Genomic DNA, 27,350 nt, shown 5'->3' with positions numbered 1-27,350 from the left:
GTTGTCAATTGTTTTTATTGATCTTAGCCATTCTGATGGTGAAAATGAAAGTGCAAAGTAGTTTTGATTTGTATTTCCCTGATGACTAAGGTTGCTGAACATTTTTTAAGTGGTTCTCAACTATCTGGATTTTCTCTTTTGAGAATTCTGTTTAGATCTATACCCTGTTTTTAAATTGGGTTATTTATTTTCTTGATACCTTCTTTTTTGAGCTCTTTTGTATTTGGACTGCAGAGAAAGTTCAAGGTCAACCAGGGCAGATTAGACTCTGCCTCTAAACAAACAAAAAGTAGAACTTGTGGTTGGGAGACAGCTTAGTGGTACCGCAGTTGTGCGGCACGTGTGGCGCTCCTAGGTTCAGCCTCCAATACCACGGATGCTCAGAAATGAGATTGCCATTTAACTAACTGAATGATTTAAGACCTCTCTGGGGGATGACTTGATAAATTAGGTGAATGGAGAGAAGGGTAAGGAACAGATAGTTCTTTCAGTTATGATAAAGGGCTGGTGCCTGCAGGTTTTTCTTTTTAATTTTATTTAAGTATCTTTTTCATTTATTCTACATACCAACCGTTTTCCCCTCCCTCCTCTCCTGTATCCCTTCCCTTTTCTCATATACTCTCCCTCCCCATCAGCTCTTCCTCCATCTCCATTCAGAAAGGGGCAGGCCTCCCATGGGCTGGCACAAAGCGTGAGTGATCTTATATTCACTAAGAAGGCAGTTGCCTTGTTAGGAGGTCATGAAGTTGTGTGTAGGTATTGTACACTGTAAATATAGGTGGTACTCACTCTAAAACCCTAAGAATTAGAAGTGATCCAGAAGTGTGCTGATGTGACTTATAGGCTCCTTGACCTGGAAGCCATAAAAGAAACTCAGTGCTTTGCAAACTGAAGAGAAATGGAATAAAAACATTTGTTATTATTTTAAATTATATGGATGCGATTCTCTGTGTCTGTGCACATGAGTGCAAGTGCCCACAGAACCAAGGGTGCCCTTGGATTTAAAGGTATTTGCCAGCCATCTGATGTGGGTGCTGGGAATTGAGCTTGGATCTTCTGAAAGGTGTGTGTCCTTAAATTTACCACAGAGCAATCTCTGTGGGCCCTGAGAAATATATATATATATATTTTGTACCAGGCTGGCCTCAAACTCACTGAGATCCACTTGCCTCTGCCTCTCAAGTGCTGGAATTAAAGGTGTGCGCTCCCACTGCCTGCTAAGAAATGGAATTTTTGTTGCAGAAATAATTTGATACTTTATTTCTGGACTACATTTCCACATAAAACTGACTCGGTTACTCAGCTATCCAGTTGACTAGAATATTCTTCCTTGTAGAACATTATTTTATTTCTTTCAGTTTGTTGCATTGTTTTTCAATTTGTTCGAATGTTGAGCACCTTTTTTTAAACATTGCCAGTGATTCTGGTCATATGACTTTACATCCTCACATGAGTCATACCAGATTCTTTTCTAATAAGTCTTGCTAACAGCACTCACTTATGTCATTACTTTTTATAATTATAATGGAGGGGACTAGAGAGATGGTTCTGCAGTTGAGAGCACTTGCTGCTCATGCAGAGGAAGTGGATTCAATCCTCAGAACCCACATGACAGCTCACATCTCCTAACCCCAGCTATGGGGATGCAACACCCTCTTCTGGCCTCCCCAGACATTGGCCATGCATGTGGTACACATACATACATGCTGTCTGAACAATTACTTGCATAAAATAATTAAATACAAATTACATAATTGATACTTTATTTTTGGAACATGGAAGGCATCAGGGGTAGGAAAGATTAGGACAGAATTGTAGTAATTATGACAGCTGAGACATTAGCTGTCTGTGGCCTTGGGAAGAGGAGTTCTAGAGATATGGAAAAGATAGAATTATGATAAGGTGCCCCATTTTTCCCCGTTTTAGAATTCAGATCTCTTCTCTCTTCTGCCACGGACTCCTCAAACTACACCAAATAAGTTACTGAGATTAGGACCATAGTTCTTCTATGAAGAGTGATAGTTTTTATGGGTTCATTTCTACCTATCATTAAGCTGACTTTGAACTTGCTGTGTGGTGAAGCTGGCTTTGAACTCCCAATCCTTCCGATCTCATCTCCCAACTGCTCACAGGGATCACAGGTGTGCACTATCATGCTCCACCTAATACCATTGTTTTAAAGAGAAAAAGTGTGTTCTGCTCTATCAGTATCTATTTGTAAAGTAACAAATCCTAGTTGTATAGCATTAGCATCATAGAAGAAGATTATGCCGATTGTGAAACAGCACACCTTGCCTCCAGATCTGGCCTCTTCCATTCATAGCTGTCTGACCTGCTGTCCACATTCATAAAAGAGAGAAGGGACTTTTCTGCTGCTTTGGTTCCTGTTTGCAGACACTGTTTACAATGGCTATGTTGATGGCCACAGGTAGTACTTATGGTGGCTGTGTTGATTCAGTTGTTGGTGAGGCAGGAAGGGCGTGTGCAATCTTCAGGTGTGTCCAGTGCAGAGCTCTGGCTCCAGCGTCCTCACTGAAGACCTTGCTGGACATAAATGATTAATTTTACCCCTCTGAGACTGAGCTGCCTTTTCCTATTCCAGATTGTTGTGATTATTGTTTGATTTATCAAATGAAGTACTTGTCATAAAGTTTGGAAAGCATAAAATATGCACTTTAAATACCACCCTCACTTTTTTCCCCAAATGACAAACATACTAAATGCCTAAAGGGTTTTGTACTTTTCATGGGAAGTGAGAAATCTCTTTGTATCCTCTTTAGCAGTCAAATAAGGATTTATGATGGAAATTATGTTTCTTTAGATAAATTAACTTTGAAGATTCCTTGGAAAAACCTTTATGGAGAAGCAGTTGTTGCCACCCTAGAAGGATTATACCTGCTTGTGGTCCCTGGAGCAAGTATGTTGTTTTACATTGTAATCATTCTGTGTCATTGCAATGAAGTGAAATTGTTCCCCTGTGAAGTATTCTGATATAACGAGGAAGCTAGAACATATGTTAGAAACTGATCACACAGTATAATGAATAAGCATACAGTTGTGTATGTATACACACGTATTGCTACATTTGTATACCAAATGCTTTTCTGTTGTTGCTGAAGACAGTAAACTGTCTATTTTAATTTTATTCCCCATGATTACTTACTTTAAGTTGTGATGTACTTGACGGATGTACTATTGAAGTAATTGTATGACTTGCAGAAATTTAGAATGTACCAATATATTAATTTACATATTTCAAAACTGGAAACGTTTCCCATATTTTGTTGCTTCCAATTTTAAACAGGTGTTCTTTCAAACATGTATAGCAAGTTTTTTCTTTCTTAGGAATCACAATATTTTAATAACAATTAGTATTTTAAAGCTTAATATCTTTAATTATTAGTGTTTTCAGCTAAAAAGGACAATATGAAAAAAATTTGAATGCTTTGGGAAAAATTGCTCGGTTTCTCAACCATAGTATTGATATAGTGTTTATAATATAGGTAAAGTATTTATTTTTGACCTTGCTTGCTTCACTGTTGGCAGTACTAGAGTCTGTATTTAGTAGTTGCCACATTAAGTACATAGCTTTGCCTTGACATTTTCATGCTTTTTGGATCTCATGGTTTTCAAGGTGATATTGAAAATTTTGAAAGGTATATTAGCTATCTTATGCTATTATGAAATACTATGATTAGTTGTCTTTTTGTCTCTTATAAGTTGTTTTTTTAGTTCATCATACAGATGATGCCTCTCATCATGGCAGCTTTATATGTGCTACTATATTTCATTAAAAATCTCCTTTTTATAGATTTTTTTAACTTTTGTATTTTCTTAGACTATTGTTATCAGGTATGAGATGACAGATAAAATGAATTGTTAGGATTATTATGATTTTTTATTTTATTTTATTTTTTATTTTCAAGATAGGATTTCTGTAGCTTCGGTACCTGTCCTGGAACTAGCTCTTGTAGACCAGGCTGGCTTCGAACTAACAGAGATCCACCTGCCTCTGCCTCCCAAGTACTGGGATTAAAGGCATGCACCACTACTGCCGAGCATGTGTTAGGATTATTAAATATTCCTCAAATGCTTTGTGAAAACATTTTTGTCAATCTATATAGACACCGGATGATAGATGTTTGTTTGTTTGTTTATTTTTGAGGCAGGGTCTCTCTGTGTAGCACTGGCTATGCTGGAACTCACTTTGTAGACCAGGCTTGGCCTCAAACTCAGAGATTTTTTTGTTTCTGCCTCTGGAGTTCCAGGATTAAAGGCATGAGTCACCATCACACCCAGCTTCCCTCCCTCCCTCCTTCTCTTTGTATTTGTGTGTGCCTGTGTGAGTTTCAGCTCACCACATGTGTGCAGGTACCCCTGGAGGCCAGAAGAGGGTGTCAGTTCTTCGGGAACTAGAGTTGAGAGCTGCCTGATGTGGGTGCTAGGAACCGAACTTGTGTCCTCTGCAAGAGCAGCAAATGCTCTGAACCACTTCACCATTACCTCCAGAACTCTTACTTATTTTATAGATAATACATTTTTACCACCCAATCAGTAGCAGTGAGCATTCTGATAATAGTTTTGTGTCTCCTGCTTTTTTTAAAGTGATCTATCCAGCCTTTTCTGTCTTTTTTGTTTTTAGCTATCTTCTGCTTTCTAATTTATTTCCTTTTTTTTCCTTTATGATACTTTATAAAGAAATAGGAATTATTTATGTGAAAATGATTTTTATATAATTATTGTAATGTAATTTTTATGTAAAAATGTAAATTCTTATATAGTTAATCTTTACAGAAGTGTTTTTTGACTTATAAAAATAGTGTTACCATATAATTATGACAAGTTTTCCATTTGTGTACTGATTTTATTTCTTTTTGTGAGAATTAATTGTATGTTTTTAGGTATCAAATATGATGCGGAGAAAGAAGAAAAATCCTTGCAGGATATTAAGCAGAAAGAACTTTCCAGAATTGAAGAAGCCCTTCAAAAAGCAGCAGAGAAAGGTAGAATATGTTAAATACCTAGACATACCTGTATTACTGACATAATTAATATCATTTCATGCCTTCTTTTTTCCTGTGTTTTTGTTTGTTCAAGACAGGGTTTCTCTGTGTAGACCAGACTGACCTCAAACCCACAGAGATCCACCTGCCTCTGCCTGCTGAATGCTGGGGTTAAAGGTGTGGCCACCATTCTGCTCTCATAGACTTTTTAAAGCCCAGTTTTAAAGAGTCTTCTTTACAAATCTTAAAATACTGTTTATAAATATTTCATTGACCGACATTGAAGATGGAGTGCTTTTGCCTGGTGACAGCTGTGTCTTGATAATACTGAGATATGTGTATTTTATGTGCTGCATTGTTTTTGTGAGATGACGAGGGTAAGCTGTCACAGTGCAGATGTGGCGGGGCGCTGCTGCTGGGATCCCATTTCCCCATCTCTGGATTTTAGAGCACTGTGGCACAGTTGCCTGTGCAGCGACTTGGGGAGATGAGGAGACAGCATGCTCGGACCTGCATGGGCAGATAATAAGAGCAAAGATAGAACCTTCATGCTGTCCCGCTCTGAAACATGTAACCTCGTAAAATACTGCTACTATTGTTTGGAATAAAAACTGAAGTTTTTTATTTTAATTTTAGAGAATTTGCTTAGCTGTAAAAATAACCTTTTTTTCCTTTCATGTCTCTGGAGTGTCTTTTTGTACTTGGGAGGTTGATCATACACAGCTTCCCATATGTTAACTTCCATATTTAAAATGTTATTTTTGCAAGACACACTTAAACACCCAGTGTTTCCCCATAACACTTAGGATGATAGACGCCAGTCCCCTGTGCACTTTGCTGTCCTTCACACCCTCTTCTTCGAGGTCAGTTTAGGTTTTAGGAGTATTAACACTATCACGTATGACATTACCCCAGACTTCTTGTTATGGTCATCTAGGAGTTTGAATTTTGCTGTTTCTTTTCGCTCTAATATCCTCCCTGTCTTTCCTGTTGATACGAGCCCCAAAGGCCACAGAGCGATGCCCTCTTCATCTTCTCAGAATCTGGATAGGTCATGAGTTTTAGCCTGTGATTCACTGTGAAGGTAAACTTTCAGTATAAAGACCTAGTGACAGACTGTGATTACAGTTCCTTCTGGAAGCCTTGTATTTTGGTCTTCTCTATGTATACCTTATTATTATTTTTTTCTTGGCATTTTCTTTCTGAATTATTAATTTTTATTGGCATTTCTTTTGTTGTCTGCATTATTATTATTATTTTTAATTAGTGCTGGATAAATGAACCCGACTTCCTGCGCACTAGGCAGGAGCTCTACTACCGAGCTTCATCTTCAGCGCTCACAATGTTTTCATTTCTACTTGCTTATGTTTTGCTTCTGCCACATGTAGTCTTGCTGAGCCTCTTAGCCCTCTTAGTTCTATGTTGAGTTAGCTCCTCCATGGTTTCCTTGCCTCTTCTTCTCTCATTTCCTCCTGTGTTTGCTGGACACATCTAGTAGCTGTCAGTGTGACCGAAAGTTCCACTCGAGGCTGAGTGCTGCAGCACTTCAGATTTCCTGTGTCTGGGTTTAGAATATCACATTTAAGATCTGGAAGTAGTAGTTCACACCTGTATCCTAGCGCACAGAAGGATGAGGCAGGTGAGTTTGAAGCTGTCCTGCTGGACTGTAGAATTATCTCAAAAAGCCAAATACACACACACACACACACACACACACACACACACACACACACACACACACCTTAAACTAGAATAACTTCCCTCCAAGAAATCCCCAGCCTCCCAAATCTACCAACCACATAACAATAAATAATCAAAATGCAGGTGGTCTCCCTTTCTTCCTCCTGGGGGTCGCGATCCTGTGGCTTCCCGTTTCCCCCTCGGGGCCACCCGAGAGCGCAGATCTCCCATTAAACCTGGATATTTCTTAAAAAAAAATCAAAATGCAATATTAAGGAGGTTCAGAATTAGGATTTCGAAGGCTCTGTCTGCTACCTGCTGGGTGATTTTGTGCCACTATGCTCTCTTGTTGGAAATGGACCTCCATTTCAAATGGACAAATAAGACATTTTTAAAATGACCCACAGGAGAAAGAGGCCCAGGTAGAGAATGGAGAGTTCAGAACGCGATGACAGTGTGAAGTTGTGTGCTTTAGTGGGTTCTGTGAACGTGGAAGAGAGAGAAAGAACGTTACGGATGGGGAGACGGGGTAGAAAAGTACAGAGCATGGTGGTGAATGGCTTTAGGGTTTGAGAGATCGTGATTGTATATAAGGTTGGCAAACTAAGTTGAGATCAATTTTAAGAGATTTGAATAACAGGTTGATGACGAAGATGGCAACAAAAATAGCAACAACAGTCATTTATTGAGTATTTATTGTTTACCAGACACTCATCAAAGTGCTGTCTATGAACAAACTCACTTCATAGTTACCCAGTGCAAAAGTGAACTTTAGCCTGTAGCCAGCGGAGGAGTAGGGAGTTCAGAAGTTTTCCTCTCTCTAAAAGTCTGAAGCTGCAGTGCAGGCTATGCTTCATTTGGGAGCGGAATGCGAGAGGGTGCTGTCTAGCTGGCTGTTACCGACTCCAGTGGGTAAAGGGTGTGGGCAGCCTATCTGAAAGGGACACATCACACTAACGTAAGATGGGATTTTCTCAGCTGACTTTAAGATGAATGGACGCTATCATAGGAACTTAGTGAAAATGGATAAAATGACAGGCAGGAAAAGAATCCAGAGAGCATTTGTGTTGTGTTTAAAAATGAAAATTACAGCAAGACCTGAGCTGTCACTGCTATTTACTTGCCTTGACGTATTTTATTATTATGATTTTCGTCATGTAGAATTTTTGTTTTAACCTGAAAATAAGGTTTGCATGTTGAAAGAACGGGCCTGATGTCACTGGGGATGTCTCCTTAGGAGCGGGATTGCTTTCCTATCACTGGCTCTTCGCTTGTCCTGTCGTGTGGTTTCTGAGTCTTTGCAGCTAAGTTTAGGTGCATTTCCCATGCAAAACTAAAGGTGTCTTACAATGCTTTGCGTTTCGGTTACTGCTGCCGTGGGATGCAGGCGCACACGCAGGGGAGTTCATGTATGGCTTGGAAAACTTGCTTTACAAGGACGTCAAGCCTGGTGGGTATGCATGGTTATTTATACTTCATGAAGTCGATGTTCTTATCCATGCCTGAGCTTTTAGTGGAGTCCATGGCACACAAAGCTGTGCCATCCTTTGAGAAATATGGAAATGTAATTCATGTTCACACCCTCGTCATCCCTTCCTTTCCCCTCCCCTCTGCAGCCATTCACTCATTCACTGAGTCTTTGAGTGTCCTCTGGCAAACTCCATGCTGGGAGCTTGGTGTTCATGGGTGAGCGAGCGTAGTTCACTGCCCCTGTGGAGCGAGCTCTCATATCTGCAGATGATAGTGAAATTTGTACTGCCCTTTGGCCTTAGTGTCCTGGGACAGTAGTAGAGCTTTCCACCTGACTGCTCTCTCTTGCTCAGAGTGAAGATTTTCAAATTTGCAAAAGCAATAAGATGGATTTATTTATTCTTTGTAGTGCTTTGTTCATGGCCTCAAGGCGGGACCTCTGCGTTTCTTCTCTGGTCCTTCCTGATTGTGTAATCTTCTATAGTCTGCTGTCCCTTACGGTGTGTTAAAACCTGAAGCTTCACAAAGGCAAACTGAAGGCTGTTTACTGTAGGACTTAGAAGGGAACCTTTTGTACACTAGGACTTTTACCAGATATATAGCAATGATTTTTAATATTTTGAATATTAAAATATTCAAATGTTACTCTTCAGGAGTTTTTATGTTAATCACATTTTAGATTGGCTTTGACTAAATGGTAAGTGGACCTGCACCTCAAAACTTAATTTTAAAATTTAATTAAATTTTAATTTTAAAGTGTTATGTTAGAATTCTTATGCAGATAGAACCTTCTATAGTATATATATATTCATTTTGATAGTGGGGAGAATTTGCATGGAAGATTCACAGCATTGAGTGAAATTATCTTGAAATTATTTCTCTTTTTACAAGTCTACCACGGTAGTAACCATGACTGATTTCTGATTTGTTACTTTGCCCAGCACAGAGGACGGCATGGGTGGGTAATCGCAGGGCTCATTGTGCAGTTTTATAGTTTTATAGGCTGTACCGAGTTGGCTCTCTTTTGTCACTGGTGCCAGTGTTTTCTGGTCTTTCTGGGAAGACTCTGCCTGGAAGTTATAAATGAATGTTTGTGACCCATTCTAATACGTTCCACACTGGGCCTTGTTAAAAGCCAGCAGAAGTCACAATGCAGGAAGCCTTAACCGCTTCATCTTCTTTCTCCTTGGATAAAATGAGGGTCGTGTGCAATGAGAAGGTTCCTTAGGCGATGGCTTCATTCCCGTAGCTGGGAGCGAATGTGTCCTTTATGACCATTTCCTCTTTCACTTTCCAAATGCATATTCTTCCCTTATTTCATGCCATTTTCTTTACACTTAAGAGCAACAATTCTCAGAAAAGCCGAGCTAACTATTTTCATAATGATATCAAAGCATTTAATTTTTCATGGAGTTGACATTTGTGTGCGGGAATACAAACAGTGCTTGTTAACTCAGTGGTTGTCACGGCCCGATTCAAGGCGGGACACCTCACTGTAGCAGTAGGCATTGTGTTCTTTGCTACTGTGCACTCATTACAAAAACAAAAGAAAGTGTGCCAGTATAGCTTAAAGTCTTTTTTTTTTTTTGTAAAATGGAATTTTAAGTTTAATAGGCATCAGTTCTTGAGCAGGTCTCTAAAGTTTCGTGGGACACAGAGAAAGCATGTAGGAAGCATTTCTGAATGCTGAGGGAGGTTGTTTGCAGGGGTGATTATGCAGATGTGGGAGTTGTTAGCTGAAGTTGCTTCTTATGGACAAAAGCCATTTTTTTTTTAATTGAAAGACTGACAGATTGCCATCATTCAAGTTTGAGTGTATAGCCACTTTACAAAAGTGAACTGGCATATTTGAGTGGTAACACATTGTGCTTTTAAGGAAACACTAGAATTTTAGGAACCCCTCGTTTGCCACCTTGAGCTTAACAGCCATCCAGGATGGCCAGACTTTCCCATGAGACTGGTGGTGGTTCCAGCAAATGTGCCTCTTGTGTTAGACAGGGATGAGACTGAGCCTGAGGGAGCCCGACCTTGCTCATTGCAGCATGATTTCCATATAAGCAGTGGGCGGTGAGGCACGAGTGTATGGAAGGCCCACGTGATTGGGAGGTGGCTCACTGATTGTAATTCGCCTGGTTATAAAACTAACTGAGAAACTCCACTTAGTGAACTTGGGTGCATTCCCCATAATTACACAAAAGACCATGAAACACTCTTCTCTTTTCCTGTTGCATGTCTGCTTTGCAATCATATTTTCATTCATGTACTTCAGTCAAAACAATGTATTTCAGCAGACTGAAGCCAGAACCAGATATGTGAATCCAGCCATCTTCAACTAAATTAAGGGGATTCGTAAACATGAGAAATCACGTGATTCTTCTCACTGTGACTTTAAATTGTATGTATATATGTATGTGTGTATACATATATGATATGTATATACATAGTGCATAATTATAAGTAATTAAGTGATGGTTTAATATTATTTTGAATGAATTAAAATAGTTCATGTTTTTATTTCCAGCATGATAAATATGAATAATTCTAGACTATATTACTTAAAATCTCTTTAGATTGCTCATGTTTTATGTGAATTAAAGGCTTCTGAGACCAAAGGCTTTTGAGAACTGTGTAGAGTATTTGATAATCTTAAATTTATTCTTCATTATATTAATTAGGAACTTTCATCACTATGTAGCACTCTTGTAGATTTAAAATGGTTTCAGGAGAACTGACAGGGACTAGACCAGTTTCGAAGCTAGAGTGATAACAGCTTGGCCTGGAGTGGAATGGCTTCTGAACAGCACTGACTTTCTTATTTTTTTACACGTGGTATTTCTTGAGAACTAAGTCTTTCTGCATGTTTATTTATGGAGTGGAGTCAGGGACTGTGACTGTCTTAGAAAATGTTGGTGTCTGTGCTATCCAGCTTCTGTTATGTGTCTAAGTGTTTTCTTCTGGAAACTCGAGTTTATTTTTGTAATCCGAGTTCACATTTTAATTTTTAAGGTAGAATAGTTTGCAGATAACAACAAAACAAAGTAGTTTGCAATTATATACAAATATATTTATGTATTTTGTTATAATGTCTACATGTAGATGTTTTAATTCATTTGAACAGACCAATATTATGTACTTTTTGCTTACATATGAGTCTCTGTCCTTGGAAGCCTCCTGCTGGATAGGAACCTCTTGCTCACTGGCAAGAGAATCAGGCAAAACTGCGGATACAGTGCCTGCGCTGTGTATTAGACTTTTGTGTGAGGACAGGCCCTGGGCTGCTCAGAGGAACTCTGAAAAGCTTCACACAGGCAGTGAATCACATGGCAGGAGTGTTGAACATGAGGTAGCGATGCCGAGAAGTTTGCTCAGTAAAGAGTTTGAGGATGGCAGCTCGTTTACAGAATGATGTGTAGGGAGGCAGAAGGCATTGGCATTATTATGTGTGTTTCGTAATTACAGTTAATATTTCTGCTGTTTCCTGTGATGCATGACTGGCAGGAGTAACAGGGATCAGGCCTGTGTCATGCAGGCACATTTGATTTTATCTGGCAGGCTGCAGAGAGCCTTTAAATGATTTTCAACAGAATTGATGGGCTCAACTAGTATTTTAGATGTAGTAACAATGCAGAAGGTCCTTTAGCAGAAGGTGAGGATGGGGGCAGAGTCAGGAGCATGTCCAGGGAGTTTAGGTCACAGCTGATGCTTGGCTGTCCATTGAGTAGAACGTTCACAGATTGGGTAAGAAAGGTGTTGGTTAATATGAAAATGTCAAATAAAAAAGGATGCAGTTTAAAGGGATGACTGCTAGTTGAATATACTGTTTATTTTATGCCCTGTGCCCTCATACTTTTATGAGCTGTAAAGCATGCCTATTGCACAGTTCTGTTTGGGAAGGGTGTCATCTAGAGAGGCCATCAGCACTCAACCCATCCATCCCATTTGTATTCCTCTGTCCCTGCCACACATTGCTCAAAACCTTTCCCCGACGCTTTTAGATCATCATCATTACATTTCCAGTATTTTGGTAAATTAAATTTAAAGTAACACTGTAAATGTGTAGCTGTAAACATTAAAACACCATTGTGAATGGATACATTTTATCCATATTTTGTATAATTGTTCCTGCCAAGTTATTCTCTAGATTAAAGGTTGTTCTTTTACTGCCAAGTGTTATTCTAGTAAAGGAAGCTTGTGAGTTTGTGTTTGTGTTGAAGTAGGTCAGTCAGTGTAGACGGAGGTAAGTGACTGAGCTTTGATGTCAGGAAGAATTCTCTTATTTTCTTTTCTGTCCTCTTGTCTGCTAACGTGACTTTTATCCTTTTCTCACTAAAATGCTTCCACTGAGAAGGACGTAAGCGTAAAAAGCACAAAAAACATTTTAAGAAACGTTTTAAAGGTCTTGATCGCTCCAAAGGTAGGTACACGCAGTTCTCCTTGTGCTGTTTGTACACCTTGATTTCTGTCTTGAAAGGTAAAATGAACAGTAAAGTGCAGCTTAAATATAAAACTGAATTTTAAGTTGGAACTGTATGTCAGACTCTAAAATAAACCTAAGAAAGGGCCCTAGAATACCTTGTAATTTCTATTACGTAGTGGCGTTCGCGCTCCTTGGCCGTCGGTTCTGAGGTGTGTGAGAACTGCGAGTCTTGAGCTCTTGTTTTTCTGTTTCCATAGATAAGCCCAAAGAAGCAAAAAAAGATACATTTTTGGAAAAATTGGCAACTCAAGTAATAAAAAATGTTCAAGTGAAAATCACAGATATTCACATTAAATATGAAGATGATGTAAGTGATTTCAGTATTTTAAGTTGGTCATTAAATGTGTTTTATGATATTCTGTAACTTATGATATTTTGTCTGAAGATTATTTGAACCTAATTTAAATTTAAGATTGCCACTTCTATAAATATGCCAGTGTTTGACCTTTTCTAAGAGGCTATGTTAGCCGGGCTATACATAAATATATATAGCGTAAAACCACTACATGTAAAACCATGTTAACTGTTCTTTGTGGTTTATTTGTTGTACATGTTATGATGTAACTTTAAGGAATGAATTTCATGTTTATATTGTCAAAACATTGGTGATGGAGTGACTGTTGGTATTGACAGCCAGCAGGCAGAGTAGTTAGAGCTTCTTCCCTGTCCCTGAAGTGGTCCTGAGCTGCTCGTGCACCCACAGTGGCTTTGAAGCCTGTCGTGATGCAAGTCAGCTTGGATTCTCTTGCTAATTTACCGTAAGCTCTGACTAGACTGGAAGCATTCTGTTAGACAGGGTTTTAGTTCCCTTCCCTGGGTTCTCTGTGTAACACTATTCCATAAGACGTATTTGTAGATCGAGAAAAGCAAAATTAAACATAGCACTCTACTCGTCACTTCATCTTTTGGCTTTCTGGAGGAATTAAAGTGAACTTTGATAACAAATAAACCGGAAAGCATTGTGCTCTGTGTATCACGGGAGTGGAAGAGTTCCTGCTAAAGCTGGGTGGAGAAATGGGGTGTTGCTATACTACTGCAGGTGCAAATGCAAAGGCTACAACTGGAGTACTTTCCCCCAAAATCCAAAATTAAGAATACAATAAGATTCACAACCCATTTCTGGATATATGGCCAAATAAATTGAACTGAAACATCTTGAAGAGACATCCACAGCGCTGTCCACAACAATCTAGATACAGGAGCAGCTGAAACGCAGTAGGCAGGTGAGCAGATAGCAAGAATACTGTATGTTTCCACAATGAAGTACTTTTGGCCTGAAAACAGACAGTTCTGTCATCCGCATCAATATGGCTGGAGCTGGTGAGTGTAAAAAATTGAAATAAGCTAGTTTTACAGAGAAAAATACTGTATGATGTCATACAGATATCCAGATCTATATATCTGTACCTGGTATCTAAAAGGTCAAATGCATAGTTGACTGATGGTTATGAGAAATAGGAAATTATTCGTGTGTGAGGTGAATGACCCAGGTTCCAGTGCTCCACAGCAAACCCAGTTATAGAAACATCGCATTGCACTCTGTATATCCTAGTGATATACGATTGAATGAGAACCTCAGTTTGAATCTATCTAAGCTTCTCACTCCTGAAAATACAATTAGGAAGTCATGTGACTTTTTATTTAATACGAAATGTACAGAGATCCATAGGAGTCCACTCAGTCATATCTAGACTGGTGTCTGTGGCACATGTCACCTGTGACAACATACAGTACAATAGCCTAAAAGGAAGAAAGTTTAAATGTGTGAACAGTTCTTATATCACATGTCTTTCAGGCTAGTTGCCTTAATTATTTTATCTAGAAGCATATCAGAAATATGGGATGTAAGAAATGGACCTTGGGGAATTACGGTCTTTTAGCACTGCGGAGTTGGGCTGTATCAGAGGCCCGTCTGAAAGAGCTGGAAGTTATTTTGAAGTAGTTATCAAAAGATGACTAAATCTTTTCCTTCTCCCTGTCTCCCTCCCTCTCTCCACCCCTTCACCCCCCCCCCCCCCCCACACACACACAGCATGGCTGCTCGCCTCTCTCTACTGAGTGCAGGGATTACAAGTGTGCACACCATGCACAGTTCCTTATTATTTATATAAATTAAATATTTATTGGTATTAGTTGCAGATAAATCTGTGAAGCTGCTTGTGCTTTCCAGCTACCCCAGAGCATGCACATGTACTTCCTGTTTGAGAAGGGTCCGTGTGACAAGACTGGAGTTCCATTTGGCTTAGAACAATATTTACACTTCCTTTTCTAGTAGTTCATGCCTCCATCACAAGCAAACAATTGTCTGTGGCTTTTGAACCTCTTACGGCAGTCTCAGGCAATGACATCATGCATGTCATGGCACAGGCTAAACACCGTTTATATCACATATCAAAGTTCAGAGATAGAAAAGCAGTTTATATTGGGAGATTTGAGATAATAGACTTGGGAAATTACGCACTAAGATTCTAAAGCTGGACTGAGATAGGAGGATTGAAAGTTTAAGTCCAGGTGAGATCCTGTCTCAAGAAAAACAACCCCAGCAAAACCCAAAACCTAGGATTTTCCCTTTCCAGGCAGTTTTGAAGCATCAAGGGAAGTAAAAGGCTATAAAGTTGGTTCAAGTTTCCAAAGATGAAAATCCGAGTGTTGGAGTAGTCATTTAGTGGTGAAATTGTTGTTTGTAATGCCTCCTTGTACCTGCCTGTGAAGAACATTCTGATACACATCGGAGTCTACCAGTCACAGTTACAGAGCTTCTTAGTTGTCGGAATTCAGAGTTTTGGGAAAATACCGAGTTAGCAGCATTGGTGCTCTCATGATACTCCTGTGGACACGTGACTGTGTCAGGGCCCCCTCTCCCTCCTTTGAAAGTCCCTTGGGCTGTGTGACTTCCTCCTAGACACGTGTCTAGCTGCTGACTATTTATAATTTTTTATTATTAACTTAGCATTTTATTTTTAATTTAAATATTTTATTTTCTGAGAATTGCATACACAAATACTATATTTACATAATCTCCACCCCTCCCTCCCACCTCCTCCGACTCCCTCTGTGTTCCCCTCACTTTGTCTCAAATTAACAACTTCTTCTTTTTAAATTCTTATTTTTAGTTACACAAAAACACAAACTACCCCTGAATCCATCTGGTATTGTTTGTATGGACATGTGTTCTGGGCTGACCACATTTCGGGGAGATGCTGTCTCATGTTTTAATGCTCCCTTTCTTCTCTGGCAGGTCACTGATCCAGAAAGGCCGCTTTCATTTGGTGTCACCTTGGGAGAATTTAGTCTGTTGGTAATGTTGGCTTGTTAAAAGTTTTTGTGGGATCTGTAAAGTATTAATATTCTGAAGTAAACTGCATTGCCTGAGGTACATTGTTGCTTTGAATAGCTTTTGCGTTTCTGAAGAATTCCCTTGCTGCATATTTGCTACAGGTTCCCATTTTCAGTGATGCGGTCATATTTAGTAATTCCTTTGATTTCTTTAATGCTTCCACATAACAAATGTTAAATCATTTAGAAGAAATGAATAGTGCACCTTACACACATGGGGAAGGAACTGTGTAGTGTTCCGAACTCATACTTGGTATTATTTTGTAGGATCTCAAAAAGTAGACAAAAATGTGTGTGTGTGTGAGGCACCGAATGTGTTAAGTTACTCATTTTGATTAAATATTTCATAATACATTCATAATATAGATTATTTTCTGTTCAATCTCTTAAATGAAAGAGGGTATGCATATCCTCCAGAGTGGATCTTTTACTGTTCTAAGTAACTAAATGATAAGAAACATGGTTGGGGACATGAAGTAGCTTTTGATAAAACAGAGTATTCTGAAAGACCAGAATCTGAGTTCTTAAGGGTAGAGAGATCATTGATTCAGAAAAGTTAGCCTAATTGTGTGTTCACAAACAGCATCCAAGTTAACTTTGAACATCTAACAAAACAAAAGTGCTAGGGGTCTCCTCCGCCTGGTCTGCCAGGGCTGCTACTGCAGATGGCCTCCTCACTATGTGCTGTTGCGAGTTCCGCGTCTGTGCTCAGAGTCTGTGCTCAGGTTTTAATTGCCTGTTTCACTGTTCCCTTTGCCAGCCTGGTAATTCTGCTCAGGTTTCGGAACCCATACAAGAGAGTATCCTACCTTTGCTGTTTGTTTTTCCTTCCTTCTTGGAGCTTTTCAGCCCCTCCTATGCTCCCTGTTCTGCTGTGTCAGGATCCGTAGCATGTTATCTTTCCAGGTACCGAGCTAGGCTTCTAGCTAAACTCCACTTTCCGCTAATTCAGAGACCTACCTCCTTGTGTTTGTTGAGATCGAGTCTGTCTAAAGCCTGTGCGTGGCTGCTTGTCTGACTCAGTTATGTCCTTTCCAGCTGCTGGGGTGTTACAGGTGAAAGGAAGCCCGTTGCCTCTTGTGAGCACGCTGTTCCTCCTTCCATCTTCCCAGGAATACCCTTACTTCCATGTTAGATCTTCAGTGTTTGCACAGGGTCTGGTTTTTCCCATGACCCCAGGAATCTTCATTTCTCCTGCTTTCTGTTATTCTCTTCTAGAGCAACTTTCTTTTCTCTTTTCTTACATCTTTTCATAAGCAGTCAAATACTTTTTTTTTTTTTGAGACAGTCTCACTATGTAGCTCTGGCTGACTTGGAACTCACGAGGTAGACCAGGCTGGCCTTGAACTCATAAAGGTCCTCCTGCCTCTGCCTCCTTGAGTGCTAGGCTTAAAGGTGTGTGCTGTCACGCAGGTCTTCAACATTCTTGTCTCTTCCTCACACATAAGATTTAAAAGGCCCTGCTTAACTTTCCATTCCCAACCAGACTCTCTAACCACCTTTGTTTCCCTGCCGTCTTTCCAGCCAGGCTTGTTGAGAACTGTCTGCTCTCTGTGTCTGACTCCCACTCAGTGCCTCCTGATGCTTCTGCTTATGAAATCGTTCTTAAGTAGTCTTTAGTAAAGCCCGCCTGGTGGATGCTAGTACTCGTCAACCGTCCTGACAACTGGCTTGCTCTGCAACCTTCTTCACAAGGCACACACCAGCTTTTATTCATGTTTATGACTTCTGACATATAGTAACCCAGTAATAATTTTTCTAAATAGAGGAGCCTAGTTGAATTGGAATTTCTGCAATTTTAATTTTCATTGCTTCTTTGATTTTGTCATATAAATATATAGATAAACAGCTAGCATTATCTGATATTACCTAGTAACTTAAATTTTTAAAAAATAATGTTTATTTTGCAAATTGGTGTGTGTGTGTGTCAGAGGGCAACTCGTATGAGTCTGTTGTCCCCTTCTACCATATGGGTCCTGGTGTTGAGTTCAAGTTGTTAGGCTTGGTGGCCAGTGCTTTTACCCACTGAGCCATCTGGCTGGCCACTTTTCTTTCTAAATTACTCGGTTATTGCTTACAGATACTAGACTGTTAGATGACATGTACTGCTTCATAAGAGTTGACCTTCTTTTCTTTTTAGACGACCAATGAACACTGGACTCCTTGCATTTTAAATGAAGCAGAAAAAATTATATATAAGGTATTATATTTTTCATATATAAGGTTTTAGAATTTCTTACGGGGGATCAATTTTTGCACTCACGAAGATAAGATCTTTAAGTGCTGGAATATCTGTTCAGCCAGATGGTAGGGTGGAGCAGTGACGTTGGAGTCCAGCTACTGGAGCCAACATGGAGAGGTGTCTGCTTTCGCTTTGGCCACAAAGTGTCAGCAGTCATTTTAATGCAAACTCTGCAAAAGTGTCATTAAGTACATTTTAAGATGTGTTCAAAAGTAGCACACCTAAACCCTCAGAAACTTCAGGAGAGGGTGAGAGGAAGAACAAGCAGCACATTTGGTGTATAGGAAATGATCCAATTCTCGGTAACTGCTTTTGCCATATAAAACGTAGAGGAAACCTTTGTATTTATGATAAAAGTAGCAAGTGGCATGCCAGGCAATATTGTGTATGCAATCTCAGGCATCCCGGACAGTGTCTCGCAGTGTGATAGTCTACATATGTTTAACCTTAAGGCATCCAATTTATGGGATTATTGCTGTTTGATTCTAAATTTTAGCCAATCAGGAATCTGGGTGATCTACATATGAACACTCTTGAATTTAAAAGAGTAGATATTATGTTTTAAATTGTCTGTCATAATCAATTTGTTAAACAACATATTTCTGGATTCTAAATTAGCACTTGTTGCCTTTGACAGAATTAGGTATTTCATACCGATTGAGTGTTTAATAGTCCACCTCCTAAAGCAGAAACATAAGACGTGTTGACTATCAGAGGGTTGATGCATTCCTTGGCAAAGTTAGGTCATTAGAGAACATGGTGTTCAATCTGAGTGACCAAGTGAGACCTAGATGCCTTGGATCTTTAGAGTTTGTTAGTGAAGGTGAGTCAGGGGTGGAAAAAGTCCACGATCCGGTTTGGATTAAACTTTTGCTGCATGACTTATCTACGGTGAAGTTTAGGTTCTTCATTCCTCAAGTGAAGGGTCTGGATACAAGCAACGTCCCCAAATGGTATTTTATGAAAGACTAGGTAATTGAGGTGTTAGATGTGGAAAGAATAATTTGTGGTCAGGCAAGAGAACTGGTTAAGCACCATCTTGTGCATAACTGAGCCTATGTGTGCTCTGTGTTTAACTGCAGGACTTCTCAGTGCTTGACATGGCTCCTAAGCATGGTGGTTCCCCGGGAGTGATATCAGCCAGTCTGGAGCCTTCCCTGCCTTATTGACCACAGGCTCCTTTCCCACAGTCCTCCCCAGGGCAGCCATTGATAACTGCAGGAGGGAGCTTGTGTTTTCTTATCTAGCAAAACAATGTGCTAGATGCTCAAGTCTTACTATTTGGGAATTGATTGAATGTGAATCTCCTGAAAATGTGTTCCCAGAAACACAGTTTAGCAAATGCTGAACTTAAACAGTCCTATGAATTTGCATATTTTCTTAAGTCCAGCATTTCAGTGAGTATGAGGGCAGTTGTTGAATGCTGATGTACCACTTTCATTTTTCTTGCATAGCTTGTGAAACTTGACAGTCTCAGTGCCTACTGGAATGTCGGCTGCTGCATGTCTTACCATGGATCCAGGGAGCAAATCTTGGTAATTTCAGTCTCTGCCTTGAAACGCTAACTATACACCGAAAGTGTGTTTGGAAGGGAGGTCAGGCTGTCAGTCATTTGTTTAACTGGCCTGTCACCAAAACATAGGTGTGAAAACACTTCAACTCCACCTGTCTCTTCGGAAGACCATTGTGAGTCTGAAGATCTTTTTGAAACCATTTACTCGACAGTGACAGACAGGGGAGCCCTTTACAGAGTCCTCTGAGGTTGTTCATACTTATTTTGGTGGCATTCTTAATATACTGTTTCCTGTAAGGATTAGGAGTGTTGTGACAATGTCACCTGTCAGACCCGGGACACGCATGTCCTACAAGTGTTTAAGTAGCTGTGATGATGACTTCCTACAGGGTGGATGAGAGATTCAATGTTTCAGTGTACTGAGCCAGGGTCTCATGTCTTCAGTTAGAGGAGGGGGTAGGACTCCAGAAACACTTGGACGAACTCAGCCCCTACTAGGACTTTGTGGCTATGTATCTGTTTGGGTGGTTCTCACAGAGAGGAGCATACTTACATTCCGAGATAGTTAGGTCTTTGTGTCCGTATTGTAAAGAAAAACACCTATACATTTATGCTTTGGATTTTTCTTATGGACGAGTTGTTGCAAAGAGAGCAGTAAAGGTACTGATGTGAGAACCATTCTGTAATTTTTTTTATATATGTGGATAAGTATGTATTTCTCTTTCATTCTCAACTTAAATCTCTTTAGGATCAACTGAAGCGTGAAATTCTTACCAGTAGAAACATCCCCCCAGATCATCAGTACAGTGAGTACCAAGGGGAGTTGATTTAAAGAAGAGACATGGAGGGCTAAATGAAGTCACTTTGACAAACAGAATGCATTAATTTTATGGTATTTGACTATACAACATGTAGGTTTCAGTAGTAGCTCCTTATGGTTACTGGACTGTAACCATACTGTCCTGCATGTGTGGGGAGGGGTCTCACCTGCAGCCCACCCCCTTCCACCTCTGTGCTTTCTCCTATCTCGTTAAGGTTCTTTGTTTTGTAGGTGAGGCCCTCTCCCTCTCGCTTATCTTCCTTCAGTCTCCCCCTCTTGCTTCCTCGCTTCCTCCTTTTCTCTTTTCTCCTCTCTCCCTTTTGGAGTCTTTGGGTTTGTGGTATTCAGGTCACCTCTAGCAGTGTAAGCCAATCACACTGGATATTTTTTAAAGTGAACTTTGTATAGTTTATTGGCAACTTCTCCTTTGTTTATTGCCTCCGCTCCCCCCCCTTCAGTTTTGTTAGTTTGTTTTTATTCAGTGAACTTTGTAATTCTTTGTAATCATTCCTAACTTCCATGTCCATTTCTTTCTACATTTCAAATTGTCCTGGTCCTCCGTGGTTTTCTTCCTGTCCTGCGTAGCTCGTTGCCATTAGATGATGGCGCTTTCTGTTTATGTTCGTACACTCAAGTAATGACATTTTAAACTGCTCCCAGTTTATAAAAAAATTTAGTTCCATTGATGATAACTAGTTCAGAGAATGTGCAACTTAATTCTCAGGCATTTATGAATGATATAAGTCAGTTAGAATGTTATACAATCTAATGCAAATTGCAAGTACCATAAGGTAATACATCTATATAGCTTTGATACTATTTATAGTCATCATCCCGAGTAGACTTTTTGTTTTTGCTGTCACTCAACCTCAAGAGTATTTTTAGTTTTTCTCAAAGTTGTCTGTGTATGATCAGTTTGAAAACAGTGTACTGATAATTTGTTTCCTGGGATGATTTTATTTATGTTTCTGTTTCTAAATTTTGTCAAAGACTAAGACAGAAATTCAATTTTATTTCTCTCCTTGTTTTAATATTTTAAATGAACAATAAATTATTAAATCACAGAGAAACCCAGTTTTAGACAGGGACTGTCTGTATTCCATATACACCTTTCCTGGGATCACATGACACCATTTAACTCTAGGGAGATTGGGTTTAGCCAGTGAGCTCCCTAATTTGTTTTACACAGATAAGGCGAATTCTTGTATATCTCTCTCTCTCTCTCTCTTTTTCTGTGTCTCTGTCTTTCCCTCTTTTAAAACTGAAATAGATTTTTTCATGCAGTATAATCTGATCACTGTTTTCTGTCCCTCATCCCTTTGCAGATACTCTCTGTATCCTCATCTATCCAACTTCACGCCTTCTTTCTCCCTCTTTAGAAAACAGGCAAATACAAAAACAAACAAACCAGAATAGAACAAAACAGAGAAAGAAAATCAACAAAAAAAGAAGCAGCATGAGAAGCACACATACACACATGCAGAGATCCAGGCACTCCCAGAACAACCATAAAAATGCAGACTTGAAAGCTGTAATATATAAACAAAAAACTAGTAAGGTTAAAAAAAAAAAGCCCAGACAAAGCATAATGAGACAAAAATAAACCTCCAAAAATACCAGTGAGTTAGTTTTGTGTTGGCTATCTACTGCTGGGCATGGGGCTTGTCCTTAAGTGTGGTTTGTATACCCAGCAAGACTCCTTTTCCTTCTTGTGAAGTCATCAGTTGGAGGTAGCTTCTTGGTTAGGGATGGGAAATCATGTCCTCTTCCCCCTCTCATCCGGCTTGGACCTGTGCAGGCCCTGTGCACGCTGCTACTCTCTCTGTGAGTTCAGATGCCTTGCACATTTCTTGATAGTAATTTTTTTTACGTGTACATGGTATCATTTACTTTTTTACTATCAAAGTGCAACATTCTCATAATTATTCTCAGCTGTTCACAGTCAAGAGCATGTAAACATACCTTATGTCTTCCCATGTGATGTCAGTTTTCCAGCCAATATCAGCCTCTGCAAAGCTCTACATGAATCCCTGTGCAGAATCAGAGCTCAAAACACCCAAACTTGATGGGAACGTAGAAGTACAGAATATTGCCATTGAGCTGACGAAGCCCCAGGTAAGGTTCCCTCTGATAACTCTGGCTTTAATCAGCTTTGAATCCCGATTTCCAGTTGTCCTTGTCATTGGTCATTCTCTATGGTCTGGGGGTACTTTCATTCTGTTGACCTTTGGTACCACCCTCCCCCCCAAAAACAACAACAACTCCCCCCCCAAAAAAAAACGGGGTGTGGGAGACTTAAAAGAGAAATTTCAGACAAATGGTTTCCATTAATCTGACTCTTTTCACAAATGATATTTAATCTTATTAAACTGTAGAGAATGATATTTTCTCTTAATTCATAATTATAGGAGACATTTAGTGTGCTTTTCTACTCTCATTTTCTCTTCTCATCTTTTAGACTTTGTGTGTGTGTGTGTGTACACGTGTGCATGGATATGGGGTTGGAGAGCCACCTGAAAGAGTCAGTTTTCTCCCTCTACCTTGTAGGCTCTGCGGATTTAACTTAGGTTGTCAGGCTTGGAACCAACATTTTATCCCTGGGTCATCTTGCCACCTTTTTAGTTTTTTTAAACCTTTATTTATTAATTTATTTCTATTTAGATATTCTGTGTAAAGCTCTGTGAATATATGAGCCCAGGGAGATGAGGTGAGGGTGTTGGGTTCTTTGGAACTGGAGCTATTGGGGTTATGAGCTGCCACGTGGGTACTGGAATTAAACCCAGGTCCTTTGCAGATTAGAGCAGCCCCTGTTCCCAACAACTCATCTTTCCAACCCCATTGTCTCAGTTTCTAATAGCAGACATGCAAGTACCATTCCTTCGGTTTTCAGTGTTGGTTTTCTAAGTTTTATAACCTTGGAGGATTTGGGTAGCAGCCCTGGAGACTTGAATTGAGAGGAAAAGAAGTGTTGATGCCTGGGCTTTTAGTTTAATGTTCTCTAATAAGTAGAATGTAAATGGCCTTTGTTGCTCTAGATTTTTCTAATAGCTTCATTACCAAAAGGGAAAATAATTATTTTTCATCTGTTTATTCTTGCCTGGTCCAGAACTCACTATATAGCCCAGGATGGCTTTAAACTTGCAGTAATCCTCCTGTCTCAGTGCTAGGATTATAAATGTGTAGCTTAATATAAACCTCAATAATCTATTTTACTTAATGTTCTATAATTTTACTTCATAGAATTGTGAATATAAATTGTAACTAGGTATTTTGTATCATTTCTCCTTTATGGCTTTGAAATCTGGGATGTAGTTTATTGTTGAAGTTTAGGTTAGACACATTTCTCAAGTAACCCTCAGGTAGAACTGTGTTGAGGAAACTTCAAAGGAAGCCAGATTTTTTTTTTGTCTCAACTGTGACCATTCTCATCCGTTCCTTGTCTATTTCTCTTCATTTGAACTGTTTGTCAGGCTTACACAGCACAAAGTTGTGTTTGTAGTAAAGCAAGAGCTTAAATAGCTTCATCTTGCTTAGTTATGTATCGATTTTCTGGAGCAGATGGGGAGTCAGCTCCTATAGCTGTGGCAAAGATGAAGGTCCAGAGGAAAGTGGGCAGGTTTAGAAACACAAATACAATCAATACTAGGAGACACTCCATTTCACTGTTGCCAAGATACGCATTTATTTCTCATTTCAGAGTATCTGAAAAAAGTTTATTATAGGTCATGTGACAGTTTGAATACCAGCACAGTTTTCTTTATAGAAAAACTTAAAATATTGTGCTTTAATTTCTAATTGATAATCTCAGGTTTAATCAGGTATAGGTGGTTGATTATTGAATTATTAATAGATTTTGGGGCCCTCTAGAAAAAGAGATGCAGATCTAATTTTTATTTGCATGTTCACTGTAACAAACCTAATTTGATCTTGTCTCACTAGTACTTAAGCATGATTGACTTTTTGGAGTCGCTGGATTATATGGTTAGAAATGTACCATATAGGAAGTACAAACCTTGCTTACCACTTCACACCAATTGTCGGCAATGGTAAGTTAGAATTCGTTGTTTTTATTTAAAATTATTCTCTGTCTGTCCGTTCGTCCGTCTGTCTGTCTGTCTGTCTCTCTCTCTCTCTCTGTGTGTGTGTGTGTTTGCACATGTGTTGTAGATGCGAAGTTGTGCTTGCCAGCTGACTGTTTGGAGACTGGAGGTTGATAGTAATGTCTTCCTCAGTAGCTTCTCTATTCTCCACCTCTGATTTTTGAGACAGTCTCTCACTGAATTTGGAACTCTCCCATCTCAGCTCTACTGGCTGGCCAGCAAGCTCCTGATCTCTACTTTTTCGTTCCACCTTCTTTCCCTTAGCACTGGGACTATAGATGTGCACCAATGAGCCCAACTTTTACATGCATTATGGGGATGCAAACTCAGGTACTTGAACTTGCTTATGAAATACATGGACCACTGAGTCATCTTCATTTTATGAGAAATGAATAATCATATATTTCAGGCATTTAGAGTTAAGAAACTTTTAGAGTCTAGTTGTCTGATGTGGGAGTCCCCTCTGTGTGCTGTGACTACCACTAATGAATAAAGAAACTGCCTTGGCTTGTTGATAGGGCAGAACTTAGGTAGGCAGAGAGGACTGGACTGAATGCTGGGAGAAAGAAGGGTGGAGTCAGAGAGATGCCATGCAGCCGCTGCTGCTGGAGATAGACGTGCTGAAACTTTGCTGGTAGGCCACAACCTTGTGTTGATGCACAGATTAATGGAGATGGGTTAAACTAAGATGTAAGAGCTAGCCAATAAGAAGCTAGAGCTAATGGGCCAAGCAGTGATTTAATTAATACGGTTTCTGTGTGATTATTTTGGTTCTGGGTGGGCGGGACGAACAAGTGGTTCCTTGCAACAGTTGTCTAGACTCTTCCAAAACAATAATGAAAGAGAGATCTTTTCTGTCTTTGCTACTTTTGATTTTTCTTTTTTCTCCTCACAAATGCCTTCTTTATATTCTGCTTCTGGATTCTCAAAGTTTTATCTTAGTGTTCAAGACTTTGAGCATGTTTTAAAAAGTCTTGTCAGTCATCCACGTGGATTCAAAATTATCTTCAGTAGAACACAGCCTGTGTTAGGGTTCTGGAGAAGCCCCACAAAGGCCCCTGCTAAAATGTCCCACAGTGCTGCAGCAGCTTAGCAACCGTAGTAAGTTTTTCCCTGCTGCCCCATCATACCCAGGCTTGGGCCTCAAAGTCCTTGGAATGGTCCAAAATAAGACACAAGGGAGGAAGTTGAGTTTGACTGGCCTACTCCTATGAGAAGTGATGAGGTAACGCTACAGATAGAAAGACGTAAAATAACACTAACAGAAATGTACTGGTATGTCACACAACAAAACAAAACCAACAAAGAAGCCAGGGATAGCTGATGGCATATCTCCCTGGGGAGTTCCATTTGCTGCGGGAGCGATCCACTTATGGGTTCAACCAAAGGAACCTTCTGTCCCTCCCAGGTAGGTCTGGGATGTTTCCTGGCCCATGAGGTGGAGGTGTCTCTATTGCGTCCATCTGTCGAAACCCCAGCCTTCAGATTCAGTTAGCTTGAGCCTCCTGGAGAAAGAAACACAGAACATGGACCAGAGTGACAGAACAATGATAGACCAAAACAAAGGGCACTCATATGTTAAGGGGCTCTGGGGGACTTCCCAGCCAATGCACCATATGTTAGGGTCCGGGAGAAGCTCCACAAAAGACCATCATCCATTTATGCAATCAACAAGAGCGTTTATTTTGAAAACAAAAATACCTGCATTCAGGGATGGCAAGATGGCGACTGATGGAGCGGCTTGTGGGCTTTTAAACCAGGCTAGGGGAATTCCAGGGAGGGAGATTAGTCTGGGGCTGATTGATTGGTAGGTGGCTCTAGTGTTCAGGGACTTTCCAACAGCAGGGTAGGGAAAGCTATCTTTAGCTAGCAGGAGGCTCTGATAGTCTGCTGAGCTAACAGAAGGCTGTGGGCCTCTTGCTGATTGGTTGCTCCTGTGCTGTGGTTTTCCGAGAATTGCTTGCTCAGCTCCAGCCACTTGCAGCAAACTGAAACAAAGGCCTGATCCTTGGCAGGGGCTATTTGAAACCTGTTATGGCTCTGGTCTGGCTCCCTGGCCCTCTTACTTATATAACTTAAAGCGGAGTTATATGAAATAGTGTATTATGTGAAATGCTTTTCCTGGTTGTGTGGGCATCATGCAGTGTGAACTAAGATAGCTATGACATCCCAAGATAGTAAATATAATTGTGTGAAGTCATTGTGCTGTATGTGGTCTTCCTTTTAGCAAAAAGTTGCTGTCCAGCATGACTGTACAGCTTTCCACACGTATCATTTTGTGCCTTTGTGTGTTGGCTTTGGCAAATCCTCTTCTTGGAGTGTTTCTTTGCTCCTCTGTGTAGGTCAGAGAGTTGTACTGGTGGCTTGTAGTGTTACTGTTGGAGTTATTGGCTGGTGAAGAGGAGAACAAAAAAAAAATCAACAATGTATCTCTGAAAAGTCAAAACTATTTTCTTATACCCTTATACTCATGTGTACATTAACAAAATTTGACTTTAGGTGGAAGTATGCAATTGATTCTGTTCTTGAAGTTCATATAAGAAGATATACTCAGATGTGGTCATGGAGTAACATAAGAAAACATAGGCAGTTACTCAAGAGTTACAAAATTGCCTACAAAAACAAGTTAACACAAGCAAAAGTCTCAGAAGAAACACAAAAACAAATTCAGGTATGTTTCCCATACATTAGTTTTGGTATATGTATAAA

The 27,350-nt window shown here is 39.8% G+C and overlaps 1 protein-coding gene across 3 annotated transcripts in view; it reads left to right on the top strand.

The window, feature by feature from the left end:
* Vps13c (vacuolar protein sorting 13 homolog C) overlaps positions 1-27,350 on the top strand; it is a 162,430-nt gene that overhangs the window by 17,325 nt on the left and 117,755 nt on the right. For 2 of the 3 annotated variants that reach the window (XM_075965365.1, XM_075965367.1), the window contains exons 4-15: positions 2,822-2,917; positions 4,902-5,003; positions 8,071-8,133; positions 12,502-12,567; positions 12,828-12,937; positions 15,869-15,928; positions 18,107-18,166; positions 19,663-19,743; positions 20,470-20,527; positions 22,529-22,656; positions 24,481-24,587; positions 27,141-27,312. In XM_075965365.1, the coding sequence (XP_075821480.1) occupies positions 2,822-2,917; positions 4,902-5,003; positions 8,071-8,133; positions 12,502-12,567; positions 12,828-12,937; positions 15,869-15,928; positions 18,107-18,166; positions 19,663-19,743; positions 20,470-20,527; positions 22,529-22,656; positions 24,481-24,587; positions 27,141-27,312 (1,103 nt within the window). The remainder of the gene's footprint in view (positions 1-2,821; positions 2,918-4,901; positions 5,004-8,070; positions 8,134-12,501; positions 12,568-12,827; positions 12,938-15,868; positions 15,929-18,106; positions 18,167-19,662; positions 19,744-20,469; positions 20,528-22,528; positions 22,657-24,480; positions 24,588-27,140; positions 27,313-27,350) is intronic. The other variant, XM_075965366.1, reaches the window with a different exon arrangement.

Source organism: Microtus pennsylvanicus, chromosome 3 (assembly GCF_037038515.1).
Source record: "Microtus pennsylvanicus isolate mMicPen1 chromosome 3, mMicPen1.hap1, whole genome shotgun sequence".
Classification (NCBI taxonomy): domain Eukaryota; kingdom Metazoa; phylum Chordata; class Mammalia; order Rodentia; family Cricetidae; genus Microtus; species Microtus pennsylvanicus.
The sequence above is the reverse complement of the archived record's forward strand: the minus strand, read 5'-3'. Positions and strand labels throughout refer to the sequence as shown.